We start from the raw sequence: 25,749 nt of genomic DNA, 5'->3' as shown, positions 1-25,749 counted from the left end.
GGAGCACGGAGCGGGGGTGTACAAGATATTGGTAAACGAAAATCCGTAGAATAAACGGTGGAAAGCAGTTGATTGCTTTCTTGATTTTGCGAGCGTTCTTTAATTTTCCTTCTCCTCTTTTTCTTTATTGGCTTATTTTCTTCCTCCTCTTCCTTAGCATCTTTTTTTTCTCTTTCGGAATTTTTAATCTTCATCACCAACTTTTATTTTTGTTTTAAGGAGAGCGTTCTTTAATTTTCCTCCTCCTCTTTTTTCTTTATTGGCTTTTTTTCTTCCTCCTCTTTCTTTAGCATCTCCTATTTTTTTTCTCTTTCGGAATTTTTAATCTCCATCACCAACTTTTATTTTTGTTTTAAGGAGAGCGTTCTTTAATTTTCCTCCTCCTCTTTTTTCTTTATTGGGTTCTTTTCTTCCTCCTCTTCTTTAGCATCTTTTTTTTCTCTTTCGATATCTTTAATCTTCATCACCAACTTTTATTTTTGTTTTAAGGAAGCGTGTACGTTGTCTTTTCATCCCCTTCCCCAGGTCGAACCGAATAGCGGACCGGGCTGGGACAACTTCGGTTTGCGCTCCGTGGGCTTCGCGGGGCATCTCTTCGCCCGGAGGAGCCTCGACTACGAGCAGGAGGCACACCGACGCGGCTTCAGGTTTCGTGTGCAGGTGACTGACCAGGTGAGACTCTTAAGGTAGTATTATAAAACATTTCGTCGCCCAAGAACACTCATTTGACAAGGCTTTCGTAGGAGTTGTGAGCATTTCCAGGAGTATTTCTATGACCCTGGTGATAGTGTGACCCTTCCTCTGTACCATGAACCTGTAGAAACACTGAATAGAACCCGATTGACCCCCTCTTTGACGTTTAGAAATATATGATGTGAGAAGCGAAAGTGTCTTGTAATACCTTCCTTAATGTTCTTTGTCATTTAGCAATAATTTCAAAACGCATGAATCTTGAATTTGTGCTGATTATTTTTTTCTGCCAAGTCACGGGTGGCAGGGTTTTGGTCAGCCGGCGTGGATACAAGTTAAGGAATGGTCTTGAGCGGGTCACGTCATCGGTGTGTTTTGATTTTGCACGTTTAGCAGACTTTGTAGGTGACGTGATGCGTGGAATTCATACCAGGTGGACAGCGAAAGTAACAGATTAAATTAGACCGTTTGCCGGAGTAGGATATCGTACATTAAGATCAGATAGAGAGATGGAGAACTTTTTTTATTTTTTATAGCGGAGGAGACAGTGCAAGGGCGTAAAAAAGAAGAAAACAATAATAAAAAAAAAGCCCGCTACTTACTGCTCCTAAATAGAGTAGAGTGGGCAAAAAGAGAAATCAAGAAAGGCCTTTTTTGCTGCAGTGACCTAGCAATGACCGAAGATGATGGTGGTGGTGATGATGATGACGATGATGACAGAGTGCAATGTCGAAGGTTCCTGTTATTGTAGGTGCTTGATTTTGTATGTTTCACAGATTTTGCTCTTTCTTTATTTGTTTATTTGTATATTCACTAATTTATCCATCTTGCCTACTTATCTTGTTTGCTTAAGCTCATAATGGTGAGTTCTCTTCCCGTACCCAGCCTCTTTTTTTTTTTTTACAGCAGAGGAGTCAGTTCAAGGGCATGAAAAAAGGTAACAAATGTAAAAAAAAGAAAAAAAGCCCGCTACTCACTCCTCCTATAAAGAGTTAGAGGAGTGGCCGAAAGATAGCTCACCTTCTCCTCCTTTCCTCTGTGGCATTATCTCTCAGTTCCGTTTAAACAACTCACTCTCTTATCAGGAACATGTTTATCTCCTAGAAAATCATTTACTCAATATTTCATTCGTGATTTGCCGTGCATTGGCTGTGGTCACGCGCGAGGACTTTTTTTCAACACGTCCAATTAATCAAATCATGAGACGTATTACGATCATCCCCACCCGAGGGACGCTGCGCTGTATGGAAACGGCGAGTAATTTTGTTCCCTGGACGCTGCGGCACATGATGACATTCACACGGAGGCGGGATCTTTTTTCTGCCTGGTGGAGCTGAATGGCGTTGAGAGGGGTGAGGAAGAATGCAGAGAGGGAAGGCTGAGCAAGAGTGACCTGTGCTCCGTTGTCTCGCCTTTTCACATGAGGAATACGAGGAAAAAGGAACGCGAGAGATACACGATTTTTGTCTCTGTCTTTCTTTGTCTAGCTGCGGGAGGTTTAACGCGATGATGTAATGGTTTTGTGAAAGAGATTGCACGCTAGCCACTCCTTCCTCCCCGCCATTGCCTCTCTCTCTCATTCATTTAATATTTTTCTCTACCATTCTCTCTTTTTTCGTGTCCTTTTTTCCACCTTTTTTTCCCTTTCATCTTCATCCTCAGTTTTTTCTCCTTCCATTCGCTTACTCTCCCTCCTTTTTCTCTCTCTCATTCCCTTGTTCTTTCTTCCTATCTTGCACATTTTTTTTTCATCCCCTTCCTCCCTTCATCTTAATCTTCCTCTCTGCCAGATCATTTTATTTCGATGCCATTTCCTTATGTAATTTATTTTCTTCCTATCATTCTCTTTTACCTCCTTTCCTTCCTTTCTTTTAATCTTCTTCCCTACGTTATTTTTTCCCCTTGCCATTTGCTAACTCTCCCTCTATTTTTTCCTTCTTTTCCCTCTTTCTAACATTTCTCCGTAGTGTTCTATCTTTCCATCTTCTTTGAACGCTTCCCTTCTCTTTTTCTCCTTTCTCCTTCCATTCTCTCTTTCTCCTTTCTCCTTCCCTTCTCTCTTTCTCCTTTCTGCTCTATCCTTCCCTCTTTGAACGCTTCCCACTTCTCTGGCTTTCTCCTTTCTGTTCTATCTTTCCTTCTTCGTAAAACTTTCTCTCCGTGCCATTCTCTCCCCTCTCCCTCCATCTTTCAGACTTCACTCTATTCTTCATCTTCCTCGAACCTTCTCTCCCTACCAGTGTCTTCTCTCTCCCTCCATATTCCAGGCTCCTCTCTATTATTCCCTCTCCTTATAATCTTCTCTCGTAGCATTGTCATCCCTCTCCCTCCATCTCCGGCTCCACTCTATCCTTCCTCTTCCTAGAACCTCCTTTCCGCACCCTTGTCATCCCTTGTCCATCCATCCCTCAGGCTCCTGGTGGCTGGGGGAACCTCGCTCACATGGACTTCGCCTGGGTCACTGTCCGCCTGAAGGATGTGAACGACAACCCGCCGCTGTTCACGCGCTCTCACGCCCACGTCACGGTGAGCGAGGACGCCAAGCCGGGCACACCGCTGGTCTCGATGCCTGCGCGAGACCCAGACGCGGTGAGTGTGTTTAGAGGATGAGTTGAGGGGAGTCACTGTAAATCATTCCGTCCTTTAAAAATGCATGTGAAATATCAGCAAACAAGGGAGCAACTGCGAATTATTTACTGCGTACAACAGGAAACCCATATCCATGCTCTGATTTGCAGGGTCGTTTCAATAATTTATGGAAAATGCTTAAAACATCTGTAATTTTGCTGCATAATTCACATAGGCACACGCGCGAGCCTACACACACACACACACACACACACACACACACACACACACACACAGAGATACACAGACACACACACACACACACTCACTCACTCACTCACTCACACACACACACACACACACGCACTCTCACTCACACCCACCCACACCTACACATATACACATATCAGAGGCTTTCTTTAATAAGCCGTGCACTTGTCCAAACACTTATTGCCACACGCTGCCAACACCATGAACTCGTGAAAAATAAAAGTAAATTCAGTGACGGCAACAGTGACGTTAATGACAAAATGAATAAATTTAGTGTATTACTGTCGTGCTGGAGGCATTCGCGGAGCATTAATACTTTTCATGAGCAAAGATATGAACTCTTAATATCATGTGTGACCCGGGATGCACGTAAACATTTCACTACCCTGCACACACACGGTTTTGTATTGAAGAACGGTCATCACTCCGAGTCTTAGTAAGTCATTGAAAGATTAACTACTACGTGTGGCTATTGCATTTATGTCTCGTGTCCGGAAAGAACCCTAATAGCATCTTCAGCTTAGTCTCTCCTCTGGCAGCAAGGCCAATCGGTGACACTCCCGGGAGGCCAGAATATTGCCCCGGGAGAATGCAACGGGGAGTAAGAGATTCGAGCAGGGAGCGAAAGATCTTGGAATTTGCTTCTCTTCCTCGGGACTTAAAACTTCTGTCGAGCCTCTCAATGTGTTCTCTCCTTTATTGAGATACTGAAAGTTTTGTCAGTGTCTTTATTCTTTTTCCATTATATTGAAAACTGGAGTCGTGTGCCGTCCTCTGCTTTACACCATATTGACTTTTAGAAAAGAGAACGTAAGTCGCGGCTTAGAGGCAGTTGTTGCAGACTCAAGAAGTTTAGTTTGAGTGGCGAGTGACCTGGTTCTTTTACACACACACACACACACACACACACACACACACACACACACACACACACAGATAAATAGGTAAATAGCTAAATAAGTAAATGTTTTCTTCAAATTTAGTGTATAAACCGCAGCCAACGAAATATTATGGAAGAAAGAAGTCAACAGTTATTTTCCTTGGTTATAAAAGTTGCGATCATTTTACACTTTTCCGCTTTCAGATAATGACCGCTTTAATGAACCTCTTGTTTTCCATCTATTGTTATTCGCAAAGCGGGAGTTATTTTTGTCTGAGGCGTATCTTGGTCAGAAATTTCAATATCAACACTTGTTTGACCGAGAAATGTCCGTCATCTGATGATGTATACGTTATCTGACGACGTATACGTTATTTGATGATTTATGTGTTATACGATGATTTTCCATATATAGAAAACTGTTATAAAGAGAAGAAAGAACAACTGCTATACGTCCTGGGCGGGCTGTGTCTAAATGGAGTTCACCGGCAAGAGGCTGCCTTGGGGTATATATTTCGGCTTGACAAAACCTTACCATTAACCAAATTTTTCATATCATTGCAGTATATCTGACCTTACATATAATGACCTCATAGCAGTATAATCAATGTCTATCGTAAACATGTAGATAATGCGGACTAATTTGTTGATGGGGAAGCTAAGACTGTTAAGTATACGAAAGCCAAATCTTGAGTCCGCTTGTGGAGGGAGTTGTCACATTCCTCCATTCCGGCAGGGCGGCCATCGCGGTGTGGACTACAGGCTGCAGGGCGGTTGGGACTCCTTCGATGTCGACGCAATGGGCCACATCAGTCTCCGGCAGCGGCTGGACCGGGAGTCTCCGCGGGGCGCAGCCGGTGTGGCGTTGGTGGTGGCCGTGGACCGCGGGACGCCCCCACTGACCGCCACCGCTACCCTCACCATCTCTGTTATCGACGTGAACGACTGCCCGCCCAGCATCCTGCCGCCCACCGTCCTACACGTGATGGAGGGCGGCCCGCCAACCCGTCTGGGCGTGCTCGAGGCGACGGACCCCGACGAATGGGCACTTGGCCACGGCCCGCCCTTCAACTTCTCACTGGCATCCACAAACTCTGCCACTGTTCTCTCCCTCGTCAAGCTCAAGTTTGACCCTCGTAAGTAAGGCACACACACACACACACACATGAGAGTGGGAACATGCAGGGTGAGAGGTGGTGCGTGAGGTACATCTTGTTGGAGCGTGTGACATGTTTGGACTCGAAATGTGTGTGTGTGTGTGTGTGTGTGTGTGTTTGTTTGATACTTTTGTGTGTGTGTGTGTGTGTGTGTGTGTGTGTGTGTGTGTGTGTGTTTGTTTGATACTTTTGTGTGTGTGTGTGTGTGTGTGTGTGTGTGTGTGTGTGTGTGTGTTTGTTTGATACTTTTGTGTGTGTGTGTGTGTGTGTGTGTGTGTGTGTGTGTGTGTGTGTGTGTGTGTGTGTTTGATACTTTTGTGTGTGTGTGTGTGTGTGTGTGTGTGTGTGGATAGTCATAAGTAATCGCTGGACCACTATTGATGATCGTCACAATTCACTTTTATTCCCTGTTGAGTCATCACGCAGTATTTCTTCACCATAACTCATTCTCACTCACCGCGGCACCCACACGCCCTTCCCCTCCCGCTCTAAGTTCTGTTCAACGGGCGCGGCGGGGCGGAGCTGTGGACGGCCGGCTCGGTGGACAGGGAGAGGCACCAGCGGCTGAACGTGGCGGTGCAGGTGTCAGACGCGCAGGGCCACGCCGCCACCCACGCTATCACTGTGCTGGTGGACGACCTCAACGACAACCCTATGCGGCCCGGCGCCAAGACCGTCTATCTCTGGAAGACTCAGGTAGCGTGGCATCGATGGGCAGTGATTGGAGGTAACGAAAGTCCCGTGGTTTAAAGCTTTTTTTTTACAGCAAAGGAAGCAGCTTAAGTTTAAAAATAGATATAAACAAAACATCCCTCTAAGCACTGTTCCTGGTGTATGCTGCCCGTTATATAGTTAATTACTGATGCTATAAAAGAAAATAGAGGCAAACGAGTGGTCAATTTTGGATGGAGAGCTAGATATTGGATGGAATTGCATATTTACACATCATTGGAGTTTTTTTTCGATATCTGAATAGTTGTGACGGCCCGTTTGGCGTGAGTCTTTCAATGGACATTTTTTTTTTTACAGCAAAGGAGGCAGCACAAGGGCACAACAAAAAGGAAACAACAATAAAAAAAAGCCTGCTACTCGCTGCTCCTGATTTTATTTTGATCTGATTTTATTTTGATCTGATTTTATTTTATATACACTGTTCTCGGTGATCACTTAAGGATAACTGCCCGTGTGTCTCAGCCATTCAGAAGCAGGGCCACAAAGTGTTTCCCGTCAGCCAAAGTTACGATTTGTTGCCCTGATACTTTCTCTTCATAGCGGAAAGGCATCGTGAAATACATGATGTTTTCTTTTATTCAATCTCAGAGCCTTAAAAGGAGTGTTATCTTTCACACACACACACACACACACACACACACACACACACACACACACACACACACACACACAATAGGAGCTGCGTTTTCTACATCTTCCAATACATACAGTAACCAATAGGAGTTTATGAAGGTACCTGAACGTTGCGTCTTCCATCCCCAGGGCGGCGGGTCTGATGCTCCTCTGGGCCGCGTGTTCGTCGAGGACCCGGATGACTGGGACCTGGGGGACAAGGAGTTCCATTGGGCCGGGTCACCGCACCCGCTCTTCTCGCTGCACCCCCGCGACGGCACCATCTTCGCATCCAGTCAAGTTCGGGAAGGCAGGTAAGAGCCGCCGGTATGTTTTCTACTTTCCTTCCTTAGCGCCGGTAGTCTTTTTTGGTGTAGCCTGAGGGGGCTTCGTGGTGCAGTGGTTAGCACACTCGGCTCACAATCGAGAGAGCCCAGGTTCGATTCCCGGGCGGAGTGGAAAAATTTGGGCGGCTTTTCCGATACCCTACGCCCCTGTCCACCCAGCAGTGAATGGGTACCAGGTATTAATCGGGGGTTGTGTTCCGTCTCCTGGGGTCTGTTCCCTTCTCCTATAATTCCTTCCCCCTCCTGTCTCTCTCCGGCACATGACCACAGATGTTGCGCCGACTAAACGAAACTTTCCTTATGGTGTGGCCTGATGGTCGGCTCCAGTCCGTTATGGCGCACGCAAGTGTTTTATGGTGGCGCGATCTTGCTTGGCTCATGCTGTCACCCGGGGCTCATTTTTTATCATCTTTAAAGAGTTAATCTCGAGTCCGGGTTGATGGGTGAATTTCAGCAACGTGTAGGCAGCGTTGCCATATTATCGTACTCAGCGCATTGCATTTTCATAGTTTCTGACCGATAACTAAAGCAAAAAATAACGAAATCCATCTATATCTAACAGTTTCAACGATAACTTTAATTTTCTATCGTTTTTTGTGTGATTAGGTCAGTCTTGGGGCCTAGAAACGGTAAATGCAATGTTCAGTGTACGATAGTTTGGCAACGCTGCATGTAGGTAGTCTTCGGTCACTCGGCGATGACTGAAAATTCTTAACTTGTAGCGGCGGGCGGGACTCCAGGACGCCGTTCCCACACATTGACCACAAAGCCCCGCCTCCCCAGGGCTGCCGGGCCAGTACAAAATGCGCCACGACTTATCGAAGTCTGTCTTTCTTTGTTCACTTGATACACTTAATTAGATCATGTATATTAATAGGAAGGTTGTTAGTTTTCGTCGGTTTCCCATCGTGGCGTTTCACTGGAGCACGGTTGATAAAAGCCAACTATTTGTCGACACGAGACCTAATACAAAAATGTTTGGGGTCTCTTCCTTTCTCTTCCTCCTTTGAAATGTTAAGTTACTATAATTCAGGCTCATGTATACACACACACACACACACACACGGACACACACACACATGGCTTCACGGGAGGATGATTAAAAGCGTAAGAACGGAGTCGAGGGATACACCACACCTTTGCATTAATTGGATACGTGTGCAAGTGTTTATTTTTTCTCATACCTGTACGCTTAATAGACCTTTTGAATTAATAAACGCAGTCAACCACTTTCCTTTACGTTGTGTATATTACTAATGCGAAACGGACGCACACACAAAAATAATACAGTGAAACAAAATCGCTTTACCTAGCTCAAAGGATGAACTGTGAGGCGAATGATTGATTGCTCATAATTATTCATGCAATTGCCGATGACATTAATTCTGTGAACATAATGGCGAACACGTTTATATCTACACTTGTATTTTTTTTTTCCTCTCGTGTATGTGTGTGTGTGTGTGTGTGTGTGTGTGTGTGTGTGTGTGTGTAATCTGTATTCCCACCTCATTATTTTACTCCATCAAAGACCACTCCACTCCCACCTCCACCTCCACCCCTACCACCATCACCACCTCCACCATTCCACCTCCGAACAATCTCAGTGCCCCCTTTCATCATCACGGCACCACTCAATCAGTCTTCAGTCACAAGGCACACATTGTTACGTCACCATCCGAGCTCCATCATAATTCAAACTATATAATCTTCTCCCTCACCACACTTTCCCTCCGATCACCACCATTGCCCTCCATCACCTCTTGCCGGCACACCATTGTACTTCATCATCACACCCAACGCATACTTGGTGGGGAGTTACCGTACATTGATCAGCCGACTCAATTCTTCTCCCTTTCCTCCGTCTTCCTCCTTCCGATAATGTAATGAGCTCTCTTGTCTACCTCCCTGACCGTGGATATCTCTTTCTTAAATCCTGCTACGTGTGAATGATATAGTTAACCTGCTGATTATTCTCTCACCTACGTACATCTGTTAGACCTGCTTCCCTTCCAATCCGTATATACCTCCTTACTTCTGGCATTCTTCCTCTACGCATTTTTTTTTACAACAAAGGATACAGCTTAAGGGCACAAAAAAAGGAAACAATAATAAAAAAAAGCCCGCTACTCGCTGCTCCTGCCCGCTGCTACATAACCTGCTAGTTCTCCTCTCTTCATCTATGTACAATTGTTATAGCTTTTTATCCCTTTCCGTCAGTGCCTCCTTACTTCCTTATGGCATTCTCCTCCTCCACGCATAAGCACATAGCCTGCTAGTTTTTCTCTCTTCATCTATGTACAATTGTTATAGCTTTTTTCCCTTTCCGTCAGTACCCCCTTACTTCCTTATGGCGTCTTTCCACTCCACGCATGAGCTATTTCGAACGCCTTCTCTCTAGTCCGTATAATTAAACGTGTCGGCCCCTTATTTCGCCCGTTTGAAAAGTTGCTGGGATTCTCAAGGGCTGTTTTGTGACCTAGTGATAGTTATACACGACCTCTGCACCTTGAACCAGTAGCCAGATTATCGTACTCAAAGCATAGTATTTACCGGTTTCTGACGCCTAATTACTGCCAAGAAACATCAGGAATTAACTATTTTAACGATTATTATAAATGAATCTAGTTATTGGGGCTCAGGAGATAGTTCATGGGTCGGACGTTGGTAAATATAAAGGGCTGAGTACGACAATCTGGCAACGTTGAGGCTTGACCGGGAAAAATCGCCATGAAAATCGGGTTAGTCTTCTCTGTGGCCTTGGGAAATAGTAATAAAGGGAGCTCGGTACGCTTAAGGGGCTGTTACACTGGCAAATTTTCCGTGGATCTTCAGTCAAACCACGATTTCCGCTGGCGTGGTTCTCATATTTCCGTGGTTTTCTGACGTGTCCACGATCTTCCAAAGCTACGGTAGATTTCACCGAAGGACGACGGTATTACTCACCATCATCATCATCAGCAAGAACAAGAAATGAATGAGAACCACGCCAGCGGAAATCGTGGTTTGACTGAAGATCCACGGAAAATTTGCTCAGTGTAATAGCCCCTTTAACCCGGTAGCAGCGACGGGCCAAATTTGTCCCATGATATAGACCCTCCAAAATAGATGATACATAAACTGATCACAAATGCTTTGATATATATTATGAAACTGTTTGTGTGAGTGATGATTTTTCTCATTTTTCTCGCTTAGAGGGACCATTAAGAAACATGATCCCCGCAGCTACCGGGTTAATAATATGGGCCTCTCTCTATCTCCGTTCCTCCTCCCACCTCCCTCACCTGTCTCCGCCCCGCCAGGTACGAGTTGCAGTTCTCCGTAAGCGACCGGGTGTGGCGTCAGAGAGGTGTGGCGGCCAACGTGACGGTGGTGGTGCACACGCTGCCGCCCGACGCCCTCACACACGCCGCCCCCCTCGCCCTCACGCCCACCACGCCCACGGACCTCACGCGGGGCTGGTCTCCCTCGGTACTGTGCCCTGCTTTTGTTTGGTTCTCTGTGTGCAAAATTTTCACATGAGGAATTAAAAGACTTTCCTTCATATATTACATTAAGAATACTAAGAATACGTTACTTAATTAGGTTGGAAGTCTTACCATATATAAATAGAAAAAATATATATAGTTCCATAATCATCTCTTCCAGCTGCCTCAGATTATAAGGTAATGCTTTAGATTGTCTGCAAAGATACTAGGATCGTGTCTGCCAAATCCATGAAGCTTTAATACGAGGGAAGAAAGAATCTCTCACCAGGATCATCATTAGGAAAGAGATTATGTTGGGTGACAGGCTTGAATACCATTAACATCATTGCAGCTTTTGTTACAAGTGCATAACTCAGAACAAATAGATGAATATAAGAAAAAATATCATTAACATCATTGCAGCTTTTGTTACAAGTGCATAACTCAGAACAAATAGATGAATATAAGAAAAAATATCATTAACAACATTGCAGCTTTTGTTACAAGTGCATAACTCAGAACAAATAGATGAATATAAGAAAAAAAATATCATTAACAACATTGCAGCTTTTGTTACAAGTGCATAACTCAGAACAAATAGATGAATATAAGAAAAGAAATATCATTAACAACATCGCAGCTTTTGTTACAAGTGCATAACTCAGAACAAATAGATGAATATAAGAAAAGAAATATCATTAACAACATCGCAGCTTTTGTTACAAGTGCATAACTCAGAACAAATAGATGAATGTAAGAAAAAAATATCATTAACAACATTGCAGCTTTTGTTACAAGTGCATAACTCAGAACAAATAGATGAATATAAGAAAAAATATCATTAACAACATTGCAGCTTTTGTTACAAGTGCATAACTCAGAACAAATAGATGAATATAAGAAAAAATATCATTAACATCATTGCAGCTTTTGTTACAAGTGCATAACTCAGAACAAATAGATGAATATAAGAAAAGAAATATCATTAACAACATCGCAGCTTTTGTTACAAGTGCATAACTCAGAACAAAAACATGAATATAGGAAAAATATGATTAAACGTAGAGATCTCCTCCGAGCTGCAGCCTTCACGTTGGTGCGACTAATTAATACTCGTGTTGAATGAAGCACAGTGGGGAGCTTTCGTTTTATTTTTTTTTGTTACTAGGTTTAAAGTGAAACAGAAGAAGACTGCATAGTGAAGAAGATACTCTTTTTATTGTACTCATTCAAGAAAGTATACGAATAAGTTTTAAATAGAAAACAGGAAACGAAGCCTTCTTTCTTATTTGCAATGCTGAGTCTTAAGAAAAAGTGCCATTTATTATTATCATTTAGGTTATGTAGCATCTGCCGACAAGCTTTTTACACGTTTCTCACTAAAGCTGGACAAAACTTTTTACCCGTCCGCTGAGATTGACACTGATTTGGCCTTCACTGGGAGCCTGGTAACATATAGTCCCAGGTCTCTCTATGACTCTGCGGTGGATAGTGGAGTGTTTCCCATGTGGTATTGGTATGCTGGATATCCCCTCCCAAGATGCAGGACTTTATATTTTCTTCATTGAATTATAGCAGTCATTTTTTGTTCCATTCCTGTACCTTGGTGATATTTTCTGGTAGGAAATCCGTAGTAGTCAAGGGGTTAATCACTGAGTTTCTCCACCACAGAAAGGAGGAGGAGTACTTGGCGCGTTGCTGAGGGAGATAATCAAGATCGTGGGGGAGCCAGAAGGTACTGCCGAGGTTGTGAGTGTGTACGAGTGTGGCGGGTCCTCCCCAGCCCGCCAGACAGCCCCCAGCGCCACCCCAGACCCGCCCTCCGACCCCACGACCTCCTGTGTGTGGGTGAGCGTGAAGGAGGCTGATGGAGGCTTTGTGAACTCCGTCAAACTCCAGGGCCTCCTCACCATGCACGCCGGTCAGGTGAGTCCCGCGTCCACTGTGCTGCAAGACATATATACACACACACACACACACACACACACACACACAGTAAAGGAAATATTTATACTGGGAGCCACAGCTTTCAGTTTGGGAGACAACTTATATCATCCTTCAAATAGATATAACTCATCTAAATATCATATGTATCCCATGCCACAGTGATATATCTAACTCAGGATTCTTTAAGTGTGTGTGTGTGTGTGTGTGTGTGTGTGTGTGTGTGTGTGTGTTGCTATACCATTATCTCCACTCCGTGTCGCCTAGCTGGAGGTCGCGACAAGGCTTTCGGTGGCGGTGACGAGTGACCCGGGCGGCGCGGCGTCTCCCCAGTGGGCGCATACCCTGGAGACTCCCCACGGTGACCTCCAGGCTGTGGGGGAGCCGAAGCTTGGTGCAGCCTCCTTCATGGCCTCCACCAGCCTCCCATTGCAGGTTTGGTGACTCCACTCTTCACCCTCATCCACCCACCCAGTCACCCACCCACCCACCTACCCACCATCTACACCCACACCCAGCCCCCCTTTCCCAGACACACTCATCCACCCACTCACCTACCCACTCACCCATCTACACCCACACCCAGCCCCCCCTTCCCCCACACATTCATCCACCCACTCACCTACCTACCCATCTACACCCACACCCAGCACCCCCTCCCCATACACACTCATCCACCCACTCACCAACCCACCCACCCATCTACACCCACATTCCCCCCCCTCCTCTCCAAACCACACTCAGAGGCATAGGAGCTGACTGATGGCTTCTCCTCCCCCCAGGTCGTAGACACCAACACCACCTCCCTCGTCACACCACGCCTAACCCGCACTCGCTCCTGCGTCACCCACTCCCGTGAGCCGGAGACATGTACGCCCACCTCCTGCCTCAACGGGGGCCGCTGCGTCAGGAACATGCGAGGGGAAAACAGGTGAGCCATCCCGCTCCTTCATAGAAAACGTGGCAATATCATGAAGCTACAGTATAGTTAACTGCAACGCTATTTCTTTCAAGCTTCAAAAATGGTCCGATTCCTCTCTCGCGGCCACACTTTGCTTTGGTTGCTTGCCCTTGCGCCTCCTACATCGTGCCCTTATGCTGGAGCTTCATACTTCAGATGGAAGTTATTGGAGGCAATCTTCCTTGTAATTAGCGTGTAGTTCAGCTATTATTGGCCCCCGCTGTGACAGGTGTGTGTGCTCCGGGAGGGCGTGGGGGCCGCAGTGCAAGGTGCTGAGCCGCACTTTCTGGGGCTCCGGGTGGGCGTGGCTCAAGCCCCTGCCGCCCTGCCTGCCCGTCACCCTGGCTTTCCGCCTCCTCGTCCGCCACCCCCAGGGCCTCCTCCTATACGCCGGTCCCCTGGCACCCACGCCGAGCCCAGCCACGCCCACACCCATGCTCGCCCTGCAGCTGGAGGACGGGCGGCCTCAGGCACTGCTGGAGGGTGAGGGCGGCCCCATCAAGCTGCAGGTGAACACCAGCCTTCACGACGGCCGCTGGCACAGCCTGCACCTGGCAGTCGATCACCAGGTGAGAGACAAAGAGTTAAAGTTTGTGTGTGTGTGTGTGTGTGTGTGTGTGTGTGTGTGTGTGTGTGTGTGTGTGTGTGTGTGCGTGCGTGCGTGTAGTTAACCCAAGCCCCGGTGGCCGGCAGGGCGCGTCGTTGATGGTGGACCAGTGCGGGAGGGGCTGGGAGCACGGGGCTCTAGGCGACGCTCACTGCTTGGCGCGTGGGCGGTGGAGGGCTCCGAGGAGAGGCGGTGTATGGCTGGAGGCGGCGTTTCTGCAGGTTGGTGGCCAGGCCCAGACGCCACCCCGCCCCGAGGACTACGGGTGGCGAGAGGCGCCCACTCGACATCGCTTGACCGGCTGCCTCTCCCGCCTCACCGTCAACACTCAGGTCTGATCCTTCGTCACACGCCAGGCTCCAGTCTCATATCTCACGCCTTTTGCTATGCACTTACGCGTCACGATGGTCTTGGTTTATAGATGACTCCTTTACAGGTTGTGGATTTAGGTAACCCAGTACATAGTCACGCTAGTGCCGGCGGCTGCCGTGAGCAAGATGAAGCGTGCCCAAGCAGGTGTGGGTTTCGAGGGCAGTGTATGGGGGGCTTGCGACGCCCGCGGTGTGAATGTGACCCGGGGTGGACTGGACTGTCTTGTGCTACTCCCACTGTTCCCGTCCGTCTCGGGGTGGCCTCCTACGTGAAGGTGGCGCTAGCTTTCTCGCCGGAGCCGTGGGCGGTGCGGGCACAGGTGCGTGTAAGGCTGCGCGGCGCCCACTCCGGCATGCTGCTGCAGCTGGCCGCCCACCACCGCGCCGCCACCCTCACGCTGCAGGTAAGCTTCACCAGCATCCCCCTCCCCGTCAGCCGCCACACTGCCTCCTTCCCAGCTGTTCTCGCTGCACTTCCGAACCTGTCCCTTTGCTCAAGCCTGACTTTATCCCCTCAAGGTTTCAGCGAAGCTGCTGCTAATTAGAACAGATTAACTTTAGATACCTTGTCATACTCCCTCCGTGAATATAAGGGTTATTTATTTTAGCAGTCAGTATTGATGCTCATGATAAAAACATCTGGATCCTAAAAATTAAGAATATTTAAATTCTAAATCAGTTTGTGCATTTCTCTTTTTTTTTTTTTTACAGTTACTGCGCGTATTTTTTGTTGAAAGAATTCTGTGTTTCAGGTGAGCCTTGTGAGTCCTACTCCTGTATCCCCAACAGCTTTTCAGACTTTATTTAAGAAACTCTTGAAAATAAAACACAATCATTTTTGCTCAATTCTTTATTTCTTGTATCCCATCATATCAGCCGCCGGACAAAACTGAAAGGGCTTACCGTAATTAGACTCAGTGAATAATTATCATTATCTCACTACCTGGGTGGGCGAAAATGAATTAGTGCTTTAATGAAAATTAGTTCAAGATCCAGAAAGTAAGCCTTTAATTAATGCGAAAAATGTTCCTCCTGAGAATTGAATTGCTTAAGATGTCTTTAGATTCAGTTTGATTTAAATTCAGCTTTAAATTAAGCTTGATATGTGCTCAGCGAATGTATCGGAAGAACGCGGAGTGTGGTGGAAAATGAGTGAGGAACGCGAGGGAGAGAGTCATTGTTGTGTTAATGAGTGCCGCGCGTGAATCCCTCCGCCATAATCACCTGCTCGACATTCATTAATGCCTGGCGCGCAACGTCGGGGCGGCGGCCTCTCCTCTCTTCCTCCGGTGCCCAGGCTACTGCTGCTGCCAACCTTTGTTCCTTTGTTTCGCTTTTCTTTTGTTTCCTATCATTTTGTTTGATCGTTTTTCTTTTATAAATGTCTATCGTTACTCTTTTTGTTTCATTTCCTATTTATTTGCTTGTTTTTTTTATATATAAATATATCTATTTTTTCTTCTTTCTGTTGTTCTTTTTCTCTTTTTTCATAATTCCTCTTTCTATATTCTTTTATTTACTTCTATCTTTGTTTTCATTCATTTTTCCTTTTCTTTCGGTTTCATGCTTTCCTTATTTTCATTTTTTTTTATTCCATCTTTCCTCCTTTTCTTTTTCTCTCTCACTCACACACACATAAAAACACTTACCATCAACTTTAATGCAACTAATTAAATTTCTATTAACATAATGTGGAAAGTCTTGCTCAAAGTTCGCTGATGAGACTAACGCAGACTTTTTCGTATGTTTTCCGTGTGTTGACTCGTCTGTAGCAGTGCGATACGTAACATGGTAATAATTTTCACTCTGTAGTACAGTTGCAGGCGGGCGTAGCGTGCGCCTCCGTGTCAGGGGCCGGCTGGGAGGCGCGGCAGGCCTGTGTGCTGCAGCGGCCGCTCGGGGACGGCGCCTGGCACACGGTGGCGGCCGAGCGTTGGGGCCACAGCCTGGTGGTGCGGGTGGACGACGGGGACGACTGGCGCTGCAACGAGACACTGGTGGGGCTGACGGCGCTCGCCTCGCTGGACCCGCCCAAGCCTCTGCGGGTGGACAGGCACGAGGGCGTGACGGTGGGCGGCCTGCCGGAGTTCAGGGGCGTGGAGTTGATGGCTGTCCACGATGACCTGCAGGACAGTGAGTGTTGCTCCGCCGCGCTGGCACACACCCGCCGAGGCACAGACGACATACCCACCCAGCAACACCCGCCTGAGTGTGTCTGTGTTGCCCTTCCCCGCGATGGGCAGATAGCTCCTTGTTCACAATATATTTTTTCATCGTGCACTCACAGAATGATTTTCACTCTGCTTCTTCCTGTGTAACACACGCGTCTTTATCTTTTACGTTTCAAGACTTTTCATCATATGACTAACACTATTTCCTACGTTCCTGGCAGCATGTATAGACGACCTGCGTGTCTCTGGACGTCCGCTGCCGCTGTCGTCCGCGGTGAACACCACCAAGTGGGGCCAGGTGACCACCACGGGGCAGGTGGCGCAAGGGTGCAGCCCCCCGGGGGACGCCTGCCGCAACTCCAGCTGTGCGGCGCCGCTCTTTTGCCACGCCACTTGGCAGCAGCCGTCCTGCAGGTAAATTTAGCATTTTTCTGTGACCTTTTAGAACCATCGCCGTGTCTTCCGGGAGCTTTCGAATCGTTGAGTTTCACATGACAGTACGACTAAATGCTAAGCAGCGTGTGTTGCTGTACTTGTAGTATTTATATTTCAAAACATTTAAAAATGATTCCTAGGATATTATATCATGTGTGGAACGAAACACTGTCCTGCGGCCATATCGGTCCAGATGTAGAAAACACACGAGGAGTAAGTCTGAGGTCTTCAAGTTTGGTTATCCTACAGTTTGGAAGTTCTGCATACATGTTCTCCTGATCGGCTTCTTTTTTCTCTCATTAATGAGTGTGTGGGTGATGGAGAAGAATTATCTTGACCACGCATGTGTGTCATGAAGCAGATGTTCACGTACAAGGGTTATTGGATATCCACATCATCGGGGTTAATAAACTAAGCATTGAAAATACATAATCTCACACTTTTCAGTAATGGCTTACATAACTGGATATCTATGCATCATTTGCTTTACAACACCTGCCTGTACATTTTCCCTCTTATGAAAGTTCTTTCTGAATTCTTTCCGATGAGAAGTCTGTCCAGGCTGTACTTCCCAGGACAGGTTTGTGAAATGGAAAGGAGAATAGTTTCGCAGACACCTTAGATTTACATGGTGGTGCCTTGCTCCTGATTACAGTATTCAGGGACGTGAGGGACAATCTAATAAAAAAAGCCAACCAGGAGGAAGTACAAGGGATGCATTAACTGGTGCGATATATATTTTTTTTTTTTTGCTGTGTTGTGCTACATGCCCTGATTGAACAACAGTTTTATTTATTTACTATTCACATTTCACGTTCTCACAGTTTTGAGCTCATTGTTTTCCTAACGGCACACGCAGCGGTTAGCCAGTGTCCCTAATGAACGTCGCTCCTTCCCGTGCTGGCAGACGTCTGATGCTGAGCTGGTTTACAGTGGGGAATTGATAGATTAAATAGACACTGTAGTGAGACAAACCCATTCATGATAGAGTGTATGCGATGGCAGCATCTCACAGTGATCACAACACACAAGTGATCGTGTCATCGCTGCAAGAGTCCTCCCTTAGCGAGGCGGCAGCCATTCATGCAGACTCGTTTTCTCTGTTCCAGGTAAAGAGAGAAAGCGAGTATCCTCGTCAGTCTGGGTCACTGTGTTATTATCACAGTGTGCCTCCTGAGATGCCTACACCGGCTGATCGTTTATTAATCCAAGTCAGCACAACTTATCTAAGACCAGTGAATTGGCTGATACGATAAATTCATAAAAAAAAAGAGAATGAAAAAGGGTCAGAATGATGGTGTGTGTGTGTGTGTGTGTGTGTGTGTGTGTGTGTGTGTGTGTGCAATTTCAGCATGGTCTGATCACGTGCCTGACTCGCGATCCCCAGCTCAGTGCCTTCCCCGAATGAACTTTGTGCTCAAGTGACGGATCCATGGGCGTCGATAGACCTGGGCGTTGGGTTGACAGGTTCTTACCCACCACAGGCTCAAAGGCTAATGCGTCGAATGTTAGCTCCGAGGCCACGTGCAGCTATTGCGCGTGTGTGTGTGTGTGTGTGTGTGTGTTGGGGGGGCGAATAGCTCCAAATATAAAACAGCTTCTGGAGAGGTGAAAGGAGAGAATCAGACGGACAAAACACAGGAACAGAGTTAACACAGTTTTGTTAAAGGTTCATTTTTCAGGTTGTACTCATTATATTTTTTGTGTCATGTTGCGAAAGTTAGCCTGTACACCTGACTGGAAACTTAGAAAAACAGTTTCTCACATTCTATATTCATTTTACTCTAAAATAACTTGCAAATCACCCGATGAAAATTAGCAGGCAGGCGGCACACAACCCCAGACTGACATCCGGTATCCATTCGCTGCTGGGTGTTGTTTAAAGATTTTTTCCTTCCTTGGAGAGACCACGGGCCTTTGTCGGGGGACGTCCCAAGAAGAGGGTGTCGACAAATCGACTCCACCGGCTCACTCCGCCAAAGCCGGTCCGTCGACGAGGATTGTCGTGTCCCTGCTGGGTGGACAGGGACGGATTAAAAGGAGACTGGCCTTCCGTCTCCATGTGCCCGCTCGGGAATCGATCCCGGAACCTCATGGTTGTGAGACGAGCGTGCTAACCACTGCACTGCGATACTGTGTGTGTGTGTGTGTGTGTGTGTGTAAAAAGTAATAAACATTTTTGTTAATGGTTACAATATTTTTAAGTCCAAGCAAAACTTCTGAATTTTCCTATACTCCTAAGTCAAACGAGAACTTTTCAAGTGAGTGTTACTCTGGGCCGCCGCAGCTGTGGCCTGGGGGCGCGGCTGGTGGGCGGCGGCTGTGAGGACGTGGACGAGTGCCAGTGGCGGCCGTGTCTGCACGGCGGCGTGTGCCACAACCTGCAGCCTGGGTACCTGTGTCTGTGTGGGGCAGACCACGTTGGGGACCACTGTCAGTGGCCGGTGTCGCCGCCACAGGGCCACCTCCTTGCCGGCCCCGCAGCCATAGCTGGTCTCACCATCTCCCTCCTAGTTCTGGGTAAGTGAATGGCAAAATGGTTATAGTCTCCCCATTGAGCACAAAATAATATGGCAAAGGGAGTTGACAGCCATATTTTATCCCACAGTGTTCGTAGTCGTCATCCTGTTCCTGAGGCTGCACCGGTTCCTGCTGACCCGTCGGTCACCAGAAGTAAAGAAGAGAGGCAGCGGTGAGCACCTTAAAGGTGTGGGTGTGGGTGGTGAGCCCCTTAAAGGTGTGGCGGTGGGCGGGGTCAAGGCCACGGCAACGCTGATCTCTGAGGAAGACTCCGCTGGCCCGGAGCTGCTCAGGCTGGAGGTGTTGGACGGCCCGACGGACAACCCGTGCAAAGGTGGGTCTGCAGGTGTTGAATATTCTCATGTGTATTAATTCCTTGGCATTGGTGTTTCTTTGCTCAAGCAAAACTCCAGAGCAGGGCCTGCTGGTGTGCGGGCTTTAGTATATTGGATTTGACTTTCAGTGAGAAAAATGTGTTCGGCGTACAGATTATGTGACAGCAGCGCCCCAAAGTGATCCAAAGAGGATGTACATCGCGGCAACGCCAGAGCAATGGAATAACAGGGTTTGGCCAGCTCTTTCACACGGCGACATGATGTTACCAAAAGAGCCACGAGAAATTCAGTCTGATGCTGATACAATAGTGTTTTTGTACTCTAGATACTTCTTCATCTTGACGGCACCTAGGGTAGAGTAAAAACACCTTTGAATCAGCATCAGTTTTAATTTTAATTTCGCGCGGCTCTTTTGGTAACAAGGTGGTGCCTGTGATCAAGTTGGCCAAACTCCCCTTACTCTATGGCTCGGTGCCACTATCAAAACCAAAAAAAATCATACGACCCACAATACGCTTTGGCTCCTCAGTAAAGACGGCAGCCTTTCTACTCTCATGTAATTCGCACTTTGCATCTGCCATTTCTTCTGACGGAACTAAAAAGTACCACGAACCTAATGAAAAATGACTGATTTTTTATATTATAAGCATACTCCTGGTGAAAAATATCACAGCAGGGGGTTATAACATTGCTGATATATTTCTCTGTAGAAGTATTGGTCTAATGGTTAGCACGTCTAGTTACGAATCCAAGGCCCCGGGTTCGATCCCAGCCTCTGTAGTCAGCGCGCATCCTACCCGACTGTTCGTCTCCAATTCTGACTGGTCAGTGACCGGATGTCTGAGTACCTGAGGGAAATAAACTGTTTTAACTTGGATGTCACGCTGATCCTTTGTCCCGGCGTGATGGGGTCTTACATACCACAGGCCTAAGGGCTCAGGTGACGGAGACGAGCACCGACGCAACGCGCAGTTATAGGGTATGACAAAGTATATGTGATATCCTTACAAAACTTTGAAAGACAATCATTTCTCGGAAAGTTCTCCACCATTACCGATCACTCTGATTTACAGTGTGTTATAACCAAGGCACAAGTGGTGGCAGGTGAAAACACACACACACACACACACACACACACACACACACACAAGCACCTGTTATACTTTGAGACTCGTTTGCAGGTTCATCAGCGGACGGTGGAGGCGGCGGCGGCAGCGGAGTCTCCTCATCTATGTCCATGGCGGAGGTGCAGCGACTGTCTGTGCTCCTGGAGGCCGCGGAGTCGTTGCCGGGGGATAGGCCGAGTGACTACTTGTGCGAGGGAAACAAATTCGCCGCCACACGGTCCCTCGCCTCCACTCTTGCCGGGGACTGTAAGTTTGATGTGGACACTCGTTGCGGCAGCTGTTTAGTTTACTGGAAGTTTGATGTTTGATTGAAGTTTATTTTAATCTTGGTTCTTCTACAACTGTTGACTTTTTTTTGCATCAGGGGTTTAGTTTAGTGGTAGATTGATGTTGATTTTGATTTGGAGTTTGCTGCAGTGTTTGTTCTGTTACCGTTGTGGCATTTTTTATTTATTTTGCCATCAGTGGTTAAGCTTACTGGTAGTTTGATGTTGATACTGATTCAGGATCATTTTAGTGTTTTCTTTTACGTCTGTGGCATCCTTTTTTATTAGTGGTTTAGTTAACTGGTCCTTTGAAGTTGATACTGAAGCTTTATTTTTTTCTTCCGTTACTGTAAAATAAACTATCAATGTGTCTGTCAGATGGTACTGGCAAAAAATAAAAAAAAGCCACTGGTATAATTTGAGATTGATATTGATTGAAGTTTATTTATTAGCTTCTGTTCCTTTTGACTCTAATATGCTTCCGTTACTGTCAAAAAATAAATGTCAGTCAAATGGTGCTAGTTACGAGAAGCCAAAATTGGAAGACCCGATTACTTTTCCGCCGTTTTATTGTCGCGGATGTCGTAGTGTGTTGGTTGGTATCTTATTCATTAGCTTGTGGTTTCGTAGATACTGAATTGAGGATGTATATAGTAGTAGTAGTAGTAGTAGTAGTAGTTGAATTATTGTTGCTTTTATTGTCGTTGTTGTTGTCGTGGTCGCTGCTGTTATTGAGATCGTGGAGGTGGCTGTGGTGGGGGTGAGGAAGGTGTGGTGGTGGCTGTGGTGGTGGCTGTGGTGGTGGTGGTGGTGAGTGCGTCTGACTGGCGAGCGAAATAACCCTGAATATATCTGCGACACGTCTGCCGTCCATGTGTCCGCTATCTATTGTTCATGTGTCCGCTATGTATTGTTCATGTGTCCGCTATGTATTGTTCATGTGTCCGCTCTCTGTCGTCCACCCAGCGCGGGAGTCCCTTTTCCTCACTGTCTGCATGTCTGTGTTATTTCAAAGTTCTGGTTCACACTTTCCTCGAAAATTGTGCCGCTACTCTAGCTTTGCATAGCCTGGATAAGAGATTCTTAGCACCATGAGATGTGTGAATTATTCCAGCTTATCGGTAAGGCTACAATTAACAGCTTCCTCCTTTAGAACAGTAAGTTAATTCTTTCATATTCGTTCATATTGGTGTAAAAATGTTATATATAGATAATCAGCGTGATCCAGGAGATTTGAGTTCTCTGTGCATTTACTTATCACACAAGGAAGCAGCAACAGCAAAGTGACCTTTCAGTGAGTGCCACGGTCAAAGAGCCTTTCACACTAATGTTTCTGGCAAGCCAACGTGTCCCTGACCGAACCAAAAGATGCAGAGATTCTTTACTCTAATTGATAAGCTTACAGATGCTCATATAGGCCTAGGCAAGCTCCATTACTATTTCGTCCTCAGCGCTGGCGAGGCTTTGCCCGGTGAAGAGTTCATTCCGTCTAATGGTACCAAATATCGGATCGCCCGGAGAAATCCAGTGCCAGGCCTGGCGAAAGGTTTTTAAAGTACGGCCCTGAGAGCAAATCTTTAAGACCAATCGTGAGTTTTCCTCAACTTGTGATTAAGTCATGATGGCATAGACACAAGGTGAAGGGAATGCCATACACGTCATGCCAATTTGGTGTTTTCTTTCATTAACTAACATGCTGAGTGGTGAGCTGCATGAGTCTGCAGCTCCATCAGTCCCTAGTGCAGAACATTACTTTAGATCAATCTCAATTTTCAGAAAATAATCTCTGTTGTGCTGCTACAAGGTCTCCTGCTGTGGTGTTCGTCACTCGAAAAAGTCCCTCACAGTGAGAAGTCATTGAGTCTAGCATTGTGAACCAGTCAAATACACACACATGTTTTACACTTGCTCAAAGAATAGCGAGCAGCATGCTTATCACTCTGCAGCTCTTTTTCAAAATACAAGTGGAATCATTTACTTGATGAGAGCAGTGCACTTTATTCTCTCAGGGCTTTAGATGGAGGCCATATCTTGTTAAATTAAAAAGGTCACATCCACGTACTCTGCCAGTAACTCGGGTAACTACTGCCAAGGTGTGTACAGTGGCTCTGGCTGTCAGCGCCCACCCTCCACCCTCTTGCCTCTGCAGGATACACCGTGCGCGAATGAGAGACAGAATGACCTCATGATACAACTTGATCCCAGAATGGTTTCAGAGGCATGACGCCATCACCATCATGGCGTCTTTAGTTCCGTGTCGCCGCCCTTCCTTGTCTCACTCACGCTGATCCCGCAACACTCGGCCACACCGGCGCCTGCACACTGTTTTCCATTTCTATGCGATCTCTGCTTCCCACGCCATCCCGGCTCTCGGCATTGCGGCCCCGCGTTTCCTCGCCCCGAAATGTCTGCCTCCGCCTAAACCCTCCATTGTCTCGCCGCCAATGGCTCTCCTCTCTCTTTCCTCAGGGGAGCCGCCCCCAGCCGTGCCCTCCGCCGCCGCACCATCTGTTAAAGCTCCCTCTCTTCCGGGTCATCCGCTGTCCGGGTCATCTTGGACACCACGCGCTCCGCCACACGACGCCGCGGCTTTCCCTGGCCGGGAGGAAAGGTGCGTGGAAAGTGTATTGTAGTGTTGTCTGGGCCCGGACACCCTGCCAAGAACAAGACGCTCTTCATCCCTTGTCTCCTGGAGTCCCGCCGCGCCTCACGCATCTCATGTTGCTGCCGCGGGGCGGTGCTCCTCCTATTCTGTGCCTAACGATGTATTGCTGTAATAAAATTAATGAAAAATAAAGTGTTTACTTTTATCTGTGAGGACTATAAAACATACTTATTCACCAAAACAGGGACACCGTTTGACAGTAGAAAGGCAGCTGCTCAGGGAAGCACACAGAGCCAAGGTCTGTCTGTCAAGTTGCCACAAGAATTGGTAGCTCAGACTTTTTTGGTGACAATAAACAATGTTTTGTCGTTGAGACACACCACCTCATTGCTCTTTTCTCACTTTCATTTGTTTCTTTCATTCTCATGACCGCATACTGTGCATCGACGCGCAAACATCTCGGAAAAAAAAAAAAAAATCGACAGTCATGGCGTGGTGGAGCCGTTGATATGTTTCCTCCTTGTTGTGTTGTGGGACGATGACACGACGTACGATGTCACCGCAAATTATCTGCATTTCTTAATGAAAACGTATATTTTCGCTTATATGACGAGGAGAGTGTTACTAAAGCTCATTACAACGTCACTACTTCAACAACGAGGTTTCATGGCAGCCATATTTGCCGTGGCCACATATGTGTCTGCGTGCATGAATTATGGTTAATGTTCTGCATGTGCAACTTTGTCCAACTGGGAATGGCGTAATTATGCAAACAGGATCAGCTGGAATCCCTCTCGTATACACGTCTCACCGCACAGAGCCAATAGGTCGGGCAAACCGCCCTCCCATAAACCCGACCTTGACTTGATGACACACTCCTGCTGTATGCTACACTCGTGGCGGTGCTCCCCCGTGACGCAGCGAGGTGGCGAGCCAAGCGTGGAGCTTCATTTGTGGCGACGTGCGTGGTCGGTCCTCTTGAGAGCCGCGTCAGCAGGAAACCGTCCTTCGCATGCACTCTGCGATGCAATCTCATGCGACACCATGACTCAGAATCAGCGCTACCTTCTCTCTCTCTCTCTCTCTCTCTCTCTCTGACACACACACACACACACACACACAGCAGTCAAACAAATGAACGAGTAAACAACACACAAACGCTCTGAACGCCCATCATGGCTCACTCCTCGCCGTGACATCAGTACCGCTCTTCTCGCCGGAACACTCATAGCCGTCACCTCGTCACAAACACTCAACGGGGATGCCGAAAGCACTAATTGTAATAAGGCCTTGTTGCTCCGCTCGCCGCCCACCTGCCAGACGCACGACCCTCGCCTGCACTTGCTCCAACAGACCTCCGTGGACGACTCCGGTTCAGTCTACCTGTCGGTGTCGCTGTGAGTTGAGCGGTCCAGCGGATGCGAGCATGTAGAAACTTTGTCTTCTATCGAACCAACTTGATTACTTTATTGCAACTTGATTATTCTCACTCTTTGTACCGGATACTTGACAGAGGAGTACACAGGAGTTATTTCTCGGCGTTATTAGTGAGTGAACGCGAAGAACGAAAGAGTTAAAACTTGTATCGCGACAAAGTTTTAGAATCGCTCCTCTCTCTCTCAGTTGAAGTTTTGTTCCGTTTTGGTGAAGGGAAGAATGGCTCTGTGGAAGTAGACACAAGGAGTAA

General features: G+C 46.9%; 1 protein-coding gene across 3 annotated transcripts in view; it reads left to right on the top strand.

The window, feature by feature from the left end:
- The window catches only part of LOC127009559 (putative neural-cadherin 2), a 93,739-nt gene extending 69,485 nt beyond the window's left edge, over positions 1-24,254 (top strand). For 2 of the 3 annotated variants that reach the window (XM_050882745.1, XM_050882744.1), the window contains exons 10-27: positions 526-672; positions 3,103-3,279; positions 5,145-5,544; positions 6,059-6,261; positions 7,060-7,223; positions 10,556-10,724; positions 12,392-12,646; positions 12,932-13,099; positions 13,447-13,595; positions 13,855-14,194; positions 14,319-14,564; positions 14,669-15,007; positions 16,421-16,736; positions 16,996-17,188; positions 19,497-19,729; positions 19,818-20,063; positions 21,246-21,437; positions 23,927-24,254. In XM_050882745.1, the coding sequence (XP_050738702.1) occupies positions 526-672; positions 3,103-3,279; positions 5,145-5,544; positions 6,059-6,261; positions 7,060-7,223; positions 10,556-10,724; positions 12,392-12,646; positions 12,932-13,099; positions 13,447-13,595; positions 13,855-14,194; positions 14,319-14,564; positions 14,669-15,007; positions 16,421-16,736; positions 16,996-17,188; positions 19,497-19,729; positions 19,818-20,063; positions 21,246-21,437; positions 23,927-24,090 (4,101 nt within the window). In that variant the 3' untranslated portion in view covers positions 24,091-24,254. Of the gene's footprint in view, positions 1-525; positions 673-3,102; positions 3,280-5,144; positions 5,545-6,058; positions 6,262-7,059; positions 7,224-10,555; positions 10,725-12,391; positions 12,647-12,931; positions 13,100-13,446; positions 13,596-13,854; positions 14,195-14,318; positions 14,565-14,668; positions 15,008-15,355; positions 16,737-16,995; positions 17,189-19,496; positions 19,730-19,817; positions 20,064-21,245; positions 21,438-23,926 lie in introns of those variants that run through there. The other variant, XM_050882746.1, reaches the window with a different exon arrangement.
- Positions 24,255-25,749: the final 1,495 nt, after the last annotated feature.

Source organism: Eriocheir sinensis, chromosome 41 (genome assembly GCF_024679095.1).
Source record: "Eriocheir sinensis breed Jianghai 21 chromosome 41, ASM2467909v1, whole genome shotgun sequence".
Classification (NCBI taxonomy): Eukaryota; Metazoa; Arthropoda; class Malacostraca; order Decapoda; family Varunidae; genus Eriocheir; species Eriocheir sinensis.
Note: the sequence above shows the minus strand (reverse complement) of the source record. Positions and strands in the feature narration are given on the sequence as shown.